We start from the raw sequence: 17,655 nt of genomic DNA, 5'->3' as shown, positions 1-17,655 counted from the left end.
TCAAGCACTGATACCATTAACAATGCAGCGTATAAAGAGTTAGAATATAATGAACTCACGATCTCCTAAGCCAGAGATGAAAGTGTTTCCCACCAGAAAAGTGGAAAAGGAAAATTATAAAACTAGATGAGAAAGGAGAGGACATAAATTCCAAATAAGGTTGAATACACAGTCAAGGTGTGTTCATGTTCTTGAGTTATGTTATTCCTCTCCATGCCTGGTGGCACTTTGGGTGATAACCTTGCCACTTCTTTAGCATTTTGCCTTTTTTTTAAATGAGGCTTAGTCACTAGCTCGAGGTTCAACCCAGCACGGGTGCAAAGCGCGCAAGGGGCCGGCCGGATTTGACCCGGAACCACTCACCTCAAAGTCCGACGCTGACGCCACTACACTACCAGCCAGCATGTTCTCGACTAACACACAGAAAATGCTGGAGGAACTCAGCATGCCAGGCAGCATGTGTGGAGGGGAATAAACAGCTAATATTTTGAGCAGAGACTTTTCATCAGGAAGCGGGGAGAAGCCAGAATACTTGTGCCACTGATGGTCTTGTTCCTCGGACTTTTTGCCTTGCTTAGTGATACTTTCATTCTGTGTTTTATCCCTGGGTATCCGATATTAGTCTTTCCCTTTTAGTGCACGAGCATAAAACCCAAGGAGATAACAGCTGAAAGAAGTCGGTACCTGTGGTTCTTTCATCAAGTATAGTTCCTTAAACTCACTGAAGGTCATGTCAGAAAATTGGTTGAGACCCACTGTAGAAAAGGAATTGATACATTAGGCCTTTGCAGTACTGTGTCTGGGGAATTACGTCAACGTAAATAGTACAGATTGCACAACATTTACAGTGAATGTATTACTTCACAACTGTAATTTTAATAGATTACATTGTTTTTCTTCACTCTGTATCGGTCTATGAAGTAACCTCGGCTGTTGTACATGGAGTATATATAAAGGCATCTGTTAGGTCTTGCAAGACCATGGATCCGCGCCTGGAAAGTCTTCACTCTCCAGGGCGCAGGCCTGGGCAAGGTTGTATGGAAGACCAGCAGTTGCCCATGCTGCAAGTCTCCCCTCTCCACGACACCAGTGTTGTCCAAGGGAAGGGCATTAGGACCCATACAGCTTGGCACCAGTGTCGTCGCAGAGCACTGTGTGAGTAAGTGCCTTGTTCAAGGACACAACACATTCCCTCGGCTGGGGCTCGAACTCACGACCTTCAGATCGCTAGTCCAATGCCTTAACCACTTGGCCACATGACCACACGGAGTGTATATATATTGCATGGCAATAGTTAATCAAATTAACTTCAATCCATGATGTTTCAACAAACTCTAAAATAACCGGAAGTTTTTAGTTCTAATGTGTTGACCTCATGACCTTGCTTTTCACCTTTTTGCTCTTCTTTCCGTTTAATCTTAATCGTTTTTAGGGTATTTAGAAACACTGGGGAAACTGGAGCCAGGCGATTTGTCTATCTGGCACAGCAAAAACACTCTAGCAAATTTCTCCAGATGTGCTGTGGAGAGCTTTCTAACCGGTTGCCTCTGGTACGGAGGCTCGGGCCACTGCAGAGGGTCGAAAAGAGCTGCCGAGGCTTGGGAATTCAGCCAGTTCCCTCTCGAGCACAAGCCTCCCCAGCATTGAGGACACTTCCGAAAGCCGATGCTTCAAGCAGTCGGCATCCATCGTGAAGGACCCTCACCACCCAGGACTTGCCAGCTTGTCACTACTAGCATCTGGGAGGAGGTACAGGAGTGTGAAGACGCACACTGAATGCTTCAGGAACTGCCTTTTCCCCTCACATACTTAGTTATACGACCACCATTTTGTGTGAAGAAATGCCATAACTCTCCGAACAGCACTGATTTAATTTTAAAGTTGTGCCCTCTTATTCCGCTCTGGGCTCAATTTAATTGATCGATATGCAGAGCTTTGTCTAGTTAAAGGGAGCTATAAATCCAGTTATAAGTATAAACTCAGTGGCCACTTTATTAGATATACCCTGTACCTAATAAAGTGGCTACTAAGTGTATGTTCACAGTCTTCTGCTGCCACTTCAACTTTTGATGCGTTGTGTATTCAGGGATGCTCTTCTGCACACCACTGTTGTAACGGGTGGTTACTTGAGTTACTGTCGCCTTCCTGTCAGCTTGAACCAGTCTGGCCATTCTCCTCTGACCTCTCTCATTAACAAGGTGCTTTTGTGGGCAGGTGGCCAAGTGGTTATGGCACTGGACTAGCAACCTGAAGGTCGTGAGTTCGAGTCCCAGCCGAGGCAACATGTTGTGTCCTTGAGCAAGGCACTTAATCACACGTTGCTCTGCGACGACACTGGTGCCAAGCTGTATGGGTCCTCATGCCCTTCCCTTGGACAACATTGGTGTCGTGGAGAGGGGAGACTTGCAGCACGGGCAACTGCTGGTCTTCCACACAACCTTGCCCAGGCCTGCGCCCTGGAGAGTGAAGACTCTCCAGGCGCAGATCCATGGTCTCACAAGACTAATGGATGCCTTGCCCACAGAAATGCCACTCACTGGATGGATTTTTGTTTATTGCACTGTGAACTCTAGATGGTTGTGTGTGAAAATCCCAGGAGATCAACAGTTTCTGAGATACTCAAACCAACGATCTGGCACCAACAATCATTCCATGGTCATGATCACATTTCTTCCCTATTCTGATGTTTGGTCTGAATCTCTGAACCTCTGGACCATGTCTGCCTGCTTTTATCCACCGAGTTGCTGCTACATGATTGGCTGATTAGAGATTTGCATTAACGAGCAGGTGTACAGGTGTACCTAATACACTGGGCACTGAGTGTATTTGAATGGACTCACTCTGAAAGGAGTGTTCGCCACTGTTGTGAGCATCAATCTTTCTCTTGTTCTGGATGAAAGTGTGCATCCTGTTGGTATACTCCTCTGTGCTGTAGTCTTTGTTGTGCTGAGCGGGAATCAAGTAAAATATTATCAATAACAGTTCGCATTTACAGTATGTATCAACTATTAATGTAGTGAAACATCCCAGAAAGCAGAACCAAATAAAATATGTCATTAAAGCCCACGTTAGGTGGCGAATAAAGACTGTCTTTAGAAGGGAAAGGTTGCACGATATCCACACCCGAGAAACTGGCAATATGAAAGGTCACTTGGCAATCAGCATACAAAGGAATAAGCTTTACAGTGAGCTGCCTCACTCCCCCCCCAACACCCCACAGTCTTCCGTCTACCCATAGACATGCAGATCTTTTCCAAGAATCTATCCAATTCTTTTGCACGCAGTTGACTTTGCTTCCACTGCCCTTTCACGTAGCACAATCCAGATTGTAAAAAAAATCACTGAATGAAATAAGATTTAAACCGGATCAGCAAATTTGCTAATCACACTAAGACTGGGGGTGTCGTGGACAGCGAGGAAGGCTAGCAAAGCTTGCAGTGGGATCAGAACTGGCTGGAAAAATGGCAGATGGAGTTTAATACAGACAAGTGTGAGGTGTTGCACCTTGGGGGGACAAACCAGGATCGGACTTAGCCAGTGAACAGCTGGGCACTGAGGAGAATGGTAGAGCAGAGAGATCTGGGAACCCAGATCCATACGTCCTGGAAAATGGTCTCACGGGTAGAAAGGGGTGAAAGGAGAGCTTTTGGCACATTGGCCTTCATGGGTGGCAGGGTAGAGTAGTGGTTAGCATAACGCTTTGCAGTGCAGGCGACCCGGGTTCAATTCCCGCCGCAGCCTGTAAGGAGTTTGTACGTTCTCCCTGTGACCGTGTAGATTTCCTCTGGGTGCCCTGGTTTCCTCCCACAGTCCAAAGACGTACCAGTGAATTGCAAATTGCCCCCTGATTAGGCTCAGATTAAATCGGGGGCATTGCCGGGCAGAGTGTCTCATTGTCCACAAGACCGAGGAGGATGAAACGAAGGAACGGGCACATCTGTGGAGATTTTCACAGTCACAGGATATCTGAAGGTGGTTGACAGTTAATTAAGTATTTTGTAATATAGGAAATTCTACATCCATTCTGGCTGCAGTCAGTCCCCAAAGGCCGTGAAGTGATCATGATGAGATAATTATCTTGGTAGTGTAGGAATACAGGCAGATCTAAAGGATCTAGGTTTGTTAATCAATGTCACAAACCAATGTAATAAGCACAAGCAATAAGGGACAGGTTGCACGTGCAGGACGGTGTCTCACATAATGTTTGCATTGTGGCCGGTACCACAGGGGGAGGAAAATATCATGACCTTCCACCTTATCTATGCCCCACATGATTTCTGCCATCAGCAGTAGCAACAATTGAAACCCGTGACCATTTATGCGAGAGGCTGGAAGTGGGGTAGCAATGGAGAAGGCAGCCTGTCAAATGCAGCAGACATAAGATGCCCAAGAAACTCAGCAGGTCAAGCAGCATCAATGGAGGGAAATAAACAGTCGATGTTTTAGACCGAGACCTGTCATCAGGACCAGAAAGGAAAGAGTCAGAATAAGAAGGTGGGGAGAGGGGGAGGAGTACAAGCTGGCAGGTGACAGGTAAGACCAGGTGAGGGGGAAAGTGGGTGGGTGGGTGATTAAGGACAAAGTAAAAAGCTGGCAGGTGACAGGTAAGACCAGGTGAGGGGGAAGGTGGGTGGGTGTAAAATCAGGTGAGGGGGAAGGTGGGTGGGTGTAAAATGAGGTGAGGGGGGAGGTGGGTGGGTGGGTGATTAAGGACGAAATAAAAAGCTGGCAGGTGACAGGTAAGACCAGGTGAGGGGGAAAGTGGGTGGGTGGATGATTAAGGACGAAGTAAAAAGCTGGCAGGTGACAGGTAAGACCAGGTGAGGGGGAAGGTGGGTGGCTGGAGCAGGGGGATGAACTGAGAAGCTGGCAGGTGACAGGTAAGACCAGGTGAGGGGGAAGGTGGGTGGATGGAGCAGGGGGATGAACTGAGAAGCTGGCAGGTGACAGGTGGAAGAGTGAAGGGCTGAAGAAAAAGGAACTTTCTTCTGCCTCTAGTTGTCAACTCCCACACCCTGGGGGAAAGAATGTGACCACCTACCTTATCTATGCCCCTCGTATTTTATAAATCTCTATAATCATCACAGAGACACGAGTTCATATCCCAACATGACTTCTGAATGGATCTAGTGTAAATTGAGTAAATTAAACATGCCGGAATTTAAAGGCCAGTGTTGGTGACCATTATTAATGCAAAAACCCAAGCTTGTTGTTCTCACCTACCCCTGTGAATGGCCCTGGTCCTTAAAGACTTCAAACACAACTTGTTTGGCCAGTACAGGTTGAGGTGGCACAGAAGTGCAGCAATTAGAGTAACACTTTACAAGGTCAGCTGGAAGGGCAGGGCTCCAGGAGAGGACAGTGGGCCATGGGAGAAAGGGAAGCAGGAGGGGAACCAGAGGGAGGTGAAAGGTAGCTAAAGAGAAGAGAAGGGGTGAAAAGGGAAGCAGAATGAAGAATGGAAAAAGAGAAAGGAGAGAAGTTACCAGAAGTTAACACAATCGATGTTCATACCATCAGGTCATCAAATGCAGACTAGGAGAATGGCAGAAATGGGCAGCCTTGAGCAGATGTGGAGAAGATAGAAGGCAGGGTTTCAGGGCCAGAGGATGAGCGGATGTGGAGACGGCAGAAAGCAGAGTTTCGGGGCCAGAGGATAATTTTGATAAGGCAACTGAGGAAAATGATGGAGTTAAAGTCAGAGTTTGTGTTCCAAGCCAAAAGTGCAAACACGAGTGGGTTACCATGGGCCACTTTTGGAAGAGTAGGGGGACTTATTCTCAATCTCCGGACATTACCCCTCCTTCAAGCAGCTTACTAATGTATTACAACACAGAACTAGACCACTCAGTCAATCAGGTCAACGTCTCTCCCGGCAGACCAGTTGCTCTCTTATTTCCCTTCAGCCCACCTCTCCTGTACCCTTACAATTCACACGCTCATCAGCTCCCCTTTCGTTCATTTGCCACTCATCTACACCAATTCACAGCAGCTCTTTAACCTGCCAGTTCATCTTCGAGATGTGGACAGTCCCAAATACCCGGAGAAAACCTGCACGATCAGGGCTAGGATGTACAAGTGCCACAAGATGGTACCCAAGGCCAGTATTAGACGCAGATCCCTGGAACTGTGAGCTAGCAGAACTAACTGCTGCCAATCCTGGGCTTGAACGCGATACAGTTCAGGTTTTACAATAACCATGTCAAAGCAGGGAAGAATAGAATTAGGAAGCAAGAGGGCAGAGACTGGAGGTATTGGACCACTTTCTATGGACTCACTTTCAAGGACTCTACAACTCATGTTCTCAATATTATTTATTTATTTATTTATTTATTATTTGATTTTTTTTATATTTGCCTGGTTTGGTCCTCTTTTGCACATTAATTGTCAGCCTTTGTGTAGGTTTTCATTGATTCTATTGCATTTCTTTGTTCTACTGTGAATGCCTGCAAGAAAATGAATCACGAGATAGTATATGGTGACATACACGAACTTAGATAGCAAATTTACATTGAACTTTGGAGGAACAGGTGGATCAGAGGTGACCTGTATTGAAAAAGAAATGTTTACATTTGCGTCTCACTGTTTCTAAGAACATACAGAACTGTGCAAGTCTTAGGCACATATATATAGCTACAGTGCCTAAGAAGCATAGTAATTTTGTGTATTGCACTGTACTACTGCTGCAAAAAAAAAATTTCATGACATACGTGAGTGATGATAAAGCTGATCCTGATCTGGGTCTCTGTTGTGGACTGAGAGTGGGAAGGGGACAGGGAGAGGGGAATCATGGTTGGGAAAAGGGGAAGGCAGAGGGGAACACCAGAGAGACATTCTGTAATGATCAATAAACCAGTTGTTCAGAATGAAAGGACCTTGCCTGGTGTCTCAGGGCTGAGTGTGTCTGCTCCAACACCACACGTACCCTGGTACTCCATCTCCCCCAACTGTCCCACGTGGCTCCCGTGGCACTCCACCCTCACCATTCCCAACATCCTTAGCTCCCATCAGATTTACAAACTCGCTCTCCGCTCCACGTTGGCAAATACAGTATTGTGCAAACGTCTTAGGCACCCAAATATATATAAACTCCCAAGACTTCTGCACAGTACTCTAGGAGTTTGAATTTTTCTTTATGTAGGTGTCACTGGCAATGAAATGTTACATCAAGGTGGTAAATATGGGAGATATTGTGTGCATAGCAAGATTCATGGCTTGAAATAGCAAACAGCAAGGGGCATCATTTTATGGTGATTGTAGTAGTGTTTGGGGGGATGCCAGAGGTAGATTTTTTTACACAGATAATGGCGCGTGTGTGGGACACATTACCAGGGCTGCTGGTAAGGGCAGATACGTCGGCGACATTTAAGAGATTCTGACATAGGCACATGGATGTTAGCAAAATGGAGGGTTATGTGGGAGGAAGGGTTCGATTGATCTTAGGGGTCAGCACGACATTGCGTTCTACTTTCTATGATACAATATTCCTAGGAATCGGACATTTAAAAAGGACGGGAATTTCTCAGAATGGGAATGCAGAAAAGCAGAAGTGTGGAAGTTTCGCAGAGCTGTGGGGACTTCCCATGAGTCACAATGAGGTAGTTCCTTCCTTGAATGAAGTTTAGAAATAGACAAAGGGACCTAGCTTAAGCTCTGAGTAGGCGATGAGTAGAGGAGACTCAGTTCCTACACCACCAGGTTCAGGAACAGTTATTACCCCTCAACCATCAGGTCCCACACCACCAGGTTCAGGAACAGTCATTACACCTCAACCATCAGGTCTCATGCCACCAGGTTCAGGAACAGTTATTACCCTACAACCATCAGGTCCCACACCACCAGGTTCAGGAACAGTTATTACCCCTCAACCATCAGGTCCCACACCACCAGGTTCAGAAACAGTTATTACCCCTCAACCATCAGGTCCCACACCACCAGGTTCAGGAAGTTATTACCCCTCAACCATCAGGTCCCACACCACCAGGTTCAGGAACAGTTATTACCCCTCAACCATCAGGTCCCACACCACCAGGTTCAGGAACAGTTATTACCCCTCAACCATCAGGTCCCACACCACCAGGTTCAGGAACAGTTATTACCCTACAACCATCAGGTCCCACACCACCAGGTTCAGGAACAGTTATTACCCCTCAACCATCAGGTCCCACACCACCAGGTTCAGGAACAGTTATTACCCCTCAACCATCAGGTCCCATGCCACCAGGTTCAGGAACAGTTATTACCCTACAACCATCAGGTCCCACACCACCAGGTTCAGGAACAGTTATTACCCTACAACCATCAGGTCCCACACCACCAGGTTCAGGAACAGTTATTACCCCTCAACCATCAGGTCCCACACCACCAGGTTCAGGAACAGTCATTACACCTCAACCATCAGGTCCCATGCCACCAGGTTCAGGAACAGTTATTACCCTACAACCATCAGGTCCCACACCACCAGGTTCAGGAACAGTTATTACCCTACAACCATCAGGTCCCACACCACCAGGTTCAGAAACAGTTATTACCCCTCAACCATCAGGTCCCACACCACCAGGTTCAGGAAGTTATTACCCCTCAACCATCAGGTCCCACACCACCAGGTTCAGGAACAGTCATTACACCTCAACCATCAGGTCCCACACCACCAGGTTCAGGAACAGTTATTACCCCTCAACCATCAGCTCCCACATCACCAGGTTCAGGAACAGTTATTACCCCTCAACCATCAGGTCCCACACCACCAGGTTCAGGAACAGTTATTACCCCTACAACCATCAGGTCCCACACCACCAGGTTCAGGAACAGTCATTACACCTCAACCATCAGGTCCCACACCACCAGGTTCAGGAACAGTTATTACCCCTCAACCATCAGCTCCCACATCACCAGGTTCAGGAACAGTTATTACCCCTCAACCATCAGGTCCCACACCACCAGGTTCAGGAACAGTTATTACCCCTCAACCATTAGGCTCCTGAACCATTATGGATAACTTCACTCAGCTCAACACTGAACTGATTCTGTGACCTATAGACTCACTTTCAAGGACTCTATAACTCATGTTGTCAGTATTTATTTTATTTCACTGCACAGTTTATCTTGTTTTGTACATTGGTTATTTGTCAGTCTTGGCTTATGCATAGTTTTTTTTGTAGATTCTGTACTATTCCTTTACTTTTCCTATAAATGCCTGCAAGAAAACGAATCTCAGGGTGGTACATGGTAACAAATATATAATTTGATAATAAGTTTTACTTTGACGTGGGCAATCTGGTCTATAAAAGCTCAGACTCAGTGGGTGGAGGGAGAAAGCTAGAAAATATGAACAGCAGTAGGGTGCATCTTTGAAACGGGGGGTGGGGGTGGAGGCAGAAACAACAAAGCACAAATATTTACCATTATCATCCATTTCTTGAAAGTATTTATTTCTGTAAAACAAAGCAAAGAAAATTATCTCATTTAAATCACCATGCTCCCTCTGTTACTAAGTTTGCTGATGCTCAATATGCTACATTATAGGCATCCGTTAGTCTTGTGAGACCATGGATTTGCGCCTTGGAAGGTTTCCAGGGCGCAGGCCTGGGCAAGGTTGTATTGAAGACCAGCAGTTGCCCATGCTGCAAGTCTCCCCTCTCCACGCCACTGATGTTGTCCAAGGGAAGGGCATTAGGACCCATACAGCTTGGCACCAGTGTCGTCACAGAGCAATATGTAGTTAAGTGCCTTGCTCAAAGACACAACACGCTGCCTCGGCCAAAGCTCAAACTCACTAGACCGAAGCCTTAACCACTTGGCCACACGCCAACACAATATGGTACATATATTGTCTGTATCAATAAAATTGCACTCCTTTTAGTTACGTCCCAATCACAACCAGTCCATTCCACTCAATACCATCCCTGTTGTTGCAATGAGAGTCGCAGCGTCACGGTGCCATCGTGGTCAGTGCAATGCTTCACAACACCAGTAATCAGCGATCAGGATCCGATTCTGCGAGGAGTTTGTTCCTGCCTGTAACGAGTTTATACACTCTCCCCATGACTGCCTGGTTTCCGCCGGCTGCTCCAGTTTCCTCCCGCCATCCAAAGCTTAGGGTTAGTAAGTTGCGGGCATGTCATGTTGGCGCGGGAAGCGTGCCGACACTTGCGGGCTGCCCCCGGCACATCCTCAAACTGTGTTGGTTGTTGGTGCAGACCAACACAGTCCGAGGTTGTTGGTTGTTTCATGTACAGAACTATGCAAAAGTGGTTGGGTGTGTATGTGTGTGTATGTGTATATATATATATATACACACACACACCCAGGGTGCCTGAGATTTTTGCAAAATACTGCAGTAATTTTATGTATTGCATTGTACTGCTGCAAAATAAAAAAATAAATTTCATGATATTTGTGAGTGATGATAAACCTGAATTTGATCTGGGTCTCTATTGCGGAATGAGAGTGGGAAGGGGGCAGGGAGAGGGGGATCATGGTTGGGAAAAGGGGAAGGCCCTTTTCCCAACCATGGGAATTTCCCAAGGCCTCCAGTTCAGACAACATCCTCATGAGTTGTTTCTATACCTTTTCTAGTTTAATTACCATAAGACCGTAAGATATAGGAGCAGAATAAGGCCATTTGGCCCATCAAGTCTGCTCTGTCATTTCATCATGGCTGATCCATTTTTCACCTTCGCCCCAAAATCCTACCTTCTCCCTGAATCCCTTCATGCCTTGACCAGTCAAGAATCTATCAACCTCTGCCTTAAATACACATAAAGGCTGTATGTGCTAACAAATTCCATAGATTCACCACTCTCTGGTAAAGAAATTCTTTTTCACCTTCGTTTTAAAAGGACACCCATCTATTCTGAGGCTGTGCCCTCTGGTCAAAATCAAATCAAATCAAGTTTAATTGTCATTCAACCCACACATGAACACAGCTGAATGAGAGAGCGTTCCTCTGGGTCTGAGGTGCAAAAACATACACGCGCATTCAAAATAATAAGAAAGGTGAAAAAAGAGCACGGTAACGTAAGAAAACAAATTTCTAATCCAGGTCCTTGGAGCGACAAATCCTGCAAATTGACGGTTCCCAGCAGTCCTGCCTGTAACTCCACCAATCCAACACTGGAGGGCAGCACTGGTGGGTGAGGCCACCCCAACCGAGCCTGGACGTCATGCTGTAATGCAATCCCAACAATTGAGGGCTTGTCCTAGCTACAATGAGGCGACACTGCTGTCTCATTGCCTGTCCCACCAGCAAACAAGTCTCTCCCATCATAGGAAGCATCCTCTCCATGTTCACTCTATCAAGACCTTTCACCAGTCGACAGGTCACAGCTCATTCTGCTTAATTCTATTGAGTACAAACTCAGGGCCATCAAACTCTCTTCACATGACAATCTGTTCAATCCAGGAATAATTTTTGTGAACCTCTTATTAGTCCTCTCCAGTTTCAGCACATGCTTTTTGAGATAAGGGGCCCAAAACTGCTCACAATACTCCAAGTGAGGTCTCTCCAGTGCTTTATAAAGTCTCAACACCCTTGCTTTCATATCCCAGTCCCCTTTAAATGAACGCTAACATCCCACTTGCCTTCCTCACCACAGATTCAAACTGCAAATGAACCTTTAGGGAATCTTGCATAGGAACTCCCAAGTCACATTGCCTCTCAGATTTTTGAATTTTCTCTCCATTTAGGAAATAGTCTACCCTTTCATTTAGAAACATAGAAACATAGAAAATAGGTGCAGGAGTAGGCCATTCAGCCCTTCGAGCCTGCACCGCCATTTATTATGATCATGGCTGATCATCCAACTCAGAACACCGCCCCAGCCTTCCCTCCATACCCCCTGACCCCCGTAGCCACAAGGGCCATATCTAACTCCCTCTTAAATATAGCCAATGAACTGGCCTCAACTGCTTCCTGTGGCAGAGAATTCCACAGATTCACCACTCTCTGTGTGAAGAAGTTTTTCCTAATCTCGGTCCTAAAAGGCTTCCCCTCTATCCTCAAACTGTGGCCCCTCGTTCTGGACTTCCCCAACATCGGGAACAATCTTCCTGCATCTAGCCTGTCCAATCCCTTTAGGATTTTATACATTTCAATCAGATCCCCCCTCAATCTTCTAAATTCCAACGAGTACAAGCCCAGTTCATCCAGTCTTTCTTCATATGAAAGTCCTGCCATCCCAGGAATCAATCTGGTGAACCTTCTTTGTACTCCCTCTATGGCAAGGATGTCTTTCCTCAGATTAGGGGACCAAAACTGCACACAATACTCCAGGTGTGGTCTCACCAAGGCCTTGTACAACTGCAGTAGTACCTCCCTGCTCCTGTACTCAAATCCTCTCGCTATAAATGCCAGCATACCATTTGCCTTTTTCACCGCCTGCTGTACCTGCATGCCCACTTTCAATGACTGGTGTATAATGACACCCAGGTCTCGTTGCACCTCCCCTTTTCCTAATCGGCCACCATTCAGATAATAATCTGTTTTCCTATTTTTGCCACCAAAGTGGATAACTTCACATTTATCCACATTAAATTGCATCTGCCATGAATTTGCCCACTCACCCAACCTATCCAAGTCACCCTGCATCCTCTTAGCATCCTCCTCACAGCTAACACTGCCACCCAGCTTCGTGTCATCCGCAAACTTGGAGATGCTGCATTTAGTTCCCTCATCCAAGTCATTAATATATATTGTAAACAACTGGGGTCCCAGCACTGAGCCTTGCGGTACCCCACTAGTCACCGCCTGCCATTCTGAAAAGGTCCCGTTTATTCCCACTCTTTGCTTCCTGTCTGCTAACCAACTCTCCACCCACACCAATACCTTACCCCCAATACTGTGTGCTTTAAGTTTGCACACTAATCTCCTGTGTGGGACCTTGTCAAAAGCCTTCTGAAAATCCAAATATACCACATCCACAGGTTCTCCCCTATCCACTCTACTAGTTACATCCTCAAAAAATCCTATGAGATTCGTCAGACATGATTTTCCTTTCACAAATCCATGCTGCCTTTGTCCGATCATTTCACCGCTTTCCAAATGTGCTGTTATCACATCCTTGATAACTGACTCCAGCAGTTTCCCCATCACCGACGTTAGGCTAACCGGTCTATAATTCCCCGGTTTCTCTCTCCCTCCTTTTTTAAAAAGTGGAGTCGACAAAAATACATGACCATACACTTCCCAACACTGTATTCCACCTGTCACTTCTTTTCCTAATCCTAATCTGTCTAAGTCCTTTTGTAGCCTCTCTATTTCCTCAAAACTATCTATCCCTCCATCGATTTTCATATCTTCTGCAAACTTTGCAACAAAGCCATCAATTCCATCATCTAAACTATTGACATGTAATGTAAAAAGAATCCCAACAGATTTGTCAGGCAAGATTTTCCCTTGAGGAAACCATGCTGACTACGGCCTATTCTATCATGTGCCTCCAAGTACCCTGAGACCTCATCCTTAATAATCAACTCCAACATCTTCTCAATCACTGAGGTCAGACTAACTTCCTTTCTTCTGTCTCTCTCTCTCTCTCTCTCTCTCTCTCTCCCTTCTTGAAGAGTGGAGTAACATTTGCAATCTTCCAGTCTTCTGGAACTATTCCAGGATCTAATGCCTCCACAATCTCCTCAGTCCCCTCTTCCAGCACCCTGGGGTGTAGACCATCTGGTCCAGGTGACTTATCTACTTTCAGTTTCCCAAGAACCTTCTCCCTAGTAATGGTAACTTCACACACTTCATGACGCCTGACACCTGGAACTTTCACCACACTGCTAGTGTCTTCCACAGTGAAGACGGTTGCAAAATATTTATTCAAATCTTCTGCTATTTCACTGTGCCCCATTACTACCTCTCCAGCATCATTTTCCTGTGGTCTGATATCCACTCCTGCCTCTCTTTTACACAATGTATCTGAAGAAACTTCTGGTATCCTTTCTATAGCAGAGATATAGCATCCTTCCTATTGCAAAATGATCAGATCTGCATGCATCACAGCAGGCGTGGTCTAATCAGCAAGTTAATCATGAACATGCAAAATTGGAATATGCAAATTATTCATGAATATGCAAATATGCTTTGAGTACCCAACACTAGATTCAGACATGTAGTGGTTTTAGCAGGTACCCCCGGGAACATTCTCTATACACTTCCTTCTAGACAAATAAAAAAAAATTGGCCATTTCTACACTCTGCTAATTACCTAACCTTACTTGTTCAACCCCATTTATTGGTGGCTGGCACCGTAGTGTGACAGTTAGCACAACCGCCTTACAACACCAGCGATCACTAATCAGGGTTCGATTCCCGGATGGCGCGTAAGGAATCTGCACGTGACCGCGTGGGTCTCCTCCAACATAGCGAAGATGTACGGTTAGGGTCAGTGTGCTGAGGGTGTGGTGTGTTGGTGCTGGAGGCCTGGCGACACCTGCGGGCTGCCCCCACAACAATCCCTGGACGGTGCCGGCCGTTGATGCAAATGATGCATTTCACTGTACCTTTTATGCACACGTGATTAAACAAAGATAATCTTTAATATATCTCTTCACTCAGATACAGTTTCAGATGTACTTGTCACGTGTACGTGATAACATACAGTGCAATGTGTTTCAGCGTCAATGAGTTGGACAGCATCCAATCAGTGAGCGGCAGCTCAGGCAGAATTCACTTAGGCAGGCAGTCTGAAACTGAAACTAAAGCATCACTTCACCTACTACCCTCAGCCACATGATATATGCCCTCTGTTATTTCTGACACTCTCAGTACAGCCAACTGTTCCATTACCTTACAGAACAGTCCAGCACAGGAACAGGCCCTTCAGTCACCAGGGTTAAGACTCCCACGGTGAATAATAGACTTTGATGTCTGCCAAAGAACAAAATGATCTGTAAATACAGATCCATAACTCCTTGAAAGTGGCAACGCAGAAAGATAGTGTCATGAATGCCATGGTAGCGTTGCCATTAGCACGATGCCGTCACAGCTAAGGGTGTTCTGGAGTTTGGAGTCTAATTCCGCCTCCATTTAATTCTCACTGTGACCACGTGGGTTTCCTCCTGGTGCTCTGGTGTCCTCCCACAGTCCAAAGGTGGCTAGTAGGGTCACTGGTCATTGTACATTGTCCTGTGATTAGGCTGGTGTTAGATAGTTGGATAGCTGGGCGGTGGAAGAGTCTGTTCTGCACTATCACTCTAAAGTTAAAAGTACATTTATTATCAAAGTAAAATATTACCATATACAACTTTAATATTTGTCTCCTTACAGGCAGCCACAAAAGAAAGAAACCCAATAAAACCCCCTCAGAAAAAAGACAGTCAAACACCCAATGTGCAATAAAAAGAACAAATAATACAAATGCTAAAAAGTAAACAAATAACATTCAGAGCTAAAATTCAGGAAAACAGAACAGTCACAAAGCCAGTTCATTGCTGCAGCCAGTCCAGGACCTTGTTAGTTGTAGGCCACTGCCTCATTTCAGCTCACAGACGAGTCAACCTCAGGGAGCAATGAGCGGAACACCGGCCCGTCCCTCAACACCAGCCCGACGCCCCGACCCTTTCAATCAAATAAAGGGAACTTTTGGCACATTGGCCTTCATAAATCATGGCATTGAGTACAGGAGTTGGGAAGCTACGTTGAAATTGTACAAAAGTTGGTGAGGCCAAATTTGGAGTACTATATGCAATTCTGGTCACTTATCTAAAGGAAATATTTCAATAAACTTGAAAGAATACAGAGCAACACAAGGATGTTGCCTCGACTTGAGGACTTTGGCTATAGGGAAAGGTTGAATAGGTTAGGACTTTCGGTAAATTGGCAGCTCGTTTGAATGCAGTGGCCTCTTGGGGGCCAAGCAAAGATCACTTTTCCCTTTGTCTTATGAGTGATCTGTTTCTTGTTCGGAACTGCTGACCGGGTTGTCAAAGGAGCCAGCGGGCGAGTCAGATAGAGAGAAGCTGGTGCTCGACTAGGTGAAGGAGAGGTGGCGGTCGGCCGGGAGGAGGAGAGGGGACGGTCGGCTGGGAGAAGGAGAAGCTGGCGGTTGGCTGGGAGGAGAAGTGGCTGGGGATGGGTTGGGAGAAGGAGAGGTGCCAGTCGGCTGGGAGAAGGAGTCAGCGGGCAAAAGCAGCATGCAGTGTAACTATGACTGACTCGGACGTTCCTCTTGCGATCGCAAGACCCTACTGGACACTGATAATGTGAGATGTCGCAGGCCTGTTTCCCTTCTTTGGTGGAGAGAGAAAGGCAACGAGGCAGCAGCGTGGTCTTGGTTGTAGCAAGGTCAAGGCCTCGAGCGGGCTTGCCTGCTGCCGCAGACCAGGTGAGACGACACTGGAGGCGGTGAAGTGTGGAATCCGTGCTCAGTTGGGAGCCGACCTCTCCCGTCAGTGCTGCCCTCCAGTGTTCGATAGGTGGAAGGACAGGCTGGATTGTCAGGAGCTGTACCGTCAATTTGCATGTCGCTCAGAGACTTGGACTAATCATGTGATATCTTGTGTAACAAATGATGTGTGTGTGTTTTTCTTCTCTGTCTCACTATTTTGAATGTATGTTATGCACCTGGGCCCCAGAGGGCCGCCTCCTTGTTCGGCTGTATCCATGTATCCAGGAAACCTGACAAATCTGTTACAGTTCTTCAAGGAAGTACCAAGCATGGTGGATGAAGGAGAGGCACTGGATGACATTTACTTGGATTTTCAGAAGGCATTTGATAAGGTGAAACACACGAGGCTTCTTAACAAGATAAAACCCCATGGCGTTACAGGAAAGATACTGGCATGGATAGAGGAATGGCTGACAGGCAGGAGGCAGCGAGTGGGAATAAAAGGGGGCCTCTTCCGATTGGCTGACGGTGACTAGTGATGTTCCTCAGGGGTCAGTATTGGGACCGCTACTTCTCACATTGTTTGTCAATGATTTGGATAATGGAATTGATGGCTTTGTGGCGGATAATATGAAGATAGGTGGAGGGATAGGTAGTGCTGAGGAAGCAATGCAATTGCAGCCGAACTTAGACAAAATGGAGGAATGGGCAAAAAAAAAAGTGGCAGAGGGAATACAGAGTTGCGAAATGTATGATAATACATTTTGGTAATAGGAACAAAAGTGTGGACTATTACCTAAATGGGGAGAAGCTTCAGACATCAGAGGTGCAGAGGGACTTGGGAGTCCAGACTCCCAGAAGGTTAAGGACATCTACATGAAACACTGCCGCAGGAACCATCATTGGGGACCCACCACCTAGGACATGCTCTCTTCTCGCTGCTGCCATCAGGAAGAAGGTACAGGAGCCTCAGGACTCACACCACCAGGATCAGGAACAGTTACTACCCTCAACCAGCAGGCTCTTCAACCGGAAGGAATAACTTCACTCAACCTCACTTGACTCATCACTGAAATGTTCCCACAACCTATGAACTCACTTTCAAGAACTTTCATCTCATGTTCTCAATATTTATTGCTTTTTTATTACTATTCTTTCTTTTTTTTGTATTTGTAGTTTGTTGTCTTTTGCACCCTGGTTGAACACCCAAACTGGTCTGGTCTTTCATTGATTCTGTTATGATAATTATTCTATTATAGATTTATTAAGTATGCCCGCAAGAAAATGAATCTCAGAGTTGTATATGATGACGCACGTGTAACTTTGAAGG

General features: G+C 46.1%; 1 protein-coding gene across 2 annotated transcripts in view; it reads right to left on the bottom strand.

Moving 5' to 3' along the window:
* The window catches only part of ctsh (cathepsin H), a 40,903-nt gene that overhangs the window by 21,866 nt on the left and 1,382 nt on the right, over positions 1–17,655 (bottom strand). Inside the window, exons 2-4 of one of the 2 annotated variants that reach the window (XM_072277980.1) lie at positions 9,403–9,434; positions 2,841–2,946; positions 685–755 (exon numbers count right to left, since the gene is read on the bottom strand). In XM_072277980.1, the coding sequence (XP_072134081.1) occupies positions 685–755; positions 2,841–2,946; positions 9,403–9,434 (209 nt within the window). The remainder of the gene's footprint in view (positions 1–684; positions 756–2,840; positions 2,947–9,402; positions 9,435–17,655) is intronic. The other variant, XM_072277981.1, reaches the window with a different exon arrangement.

The sequence above is a fragment of the Mobula birostris genome, chromosome 14, assembly GCF_030028105.1.
Source record: "Mobula birostris isolate sMobBir1 chromosome 14, sMobBir1.hap1, whole genome shotgun sequence".
Taxonomy (NCBI): Eukaryota; Metazoa; Chordata; class Chondrichthyes; order Myliobatiformes; family Myliobatidae; genus Mobula; species Mobula birostris.
Note: the sequence above shows the minus strand (reverse complement) of the source record. Positions and strands in the feature narration are given on the sequence as shown.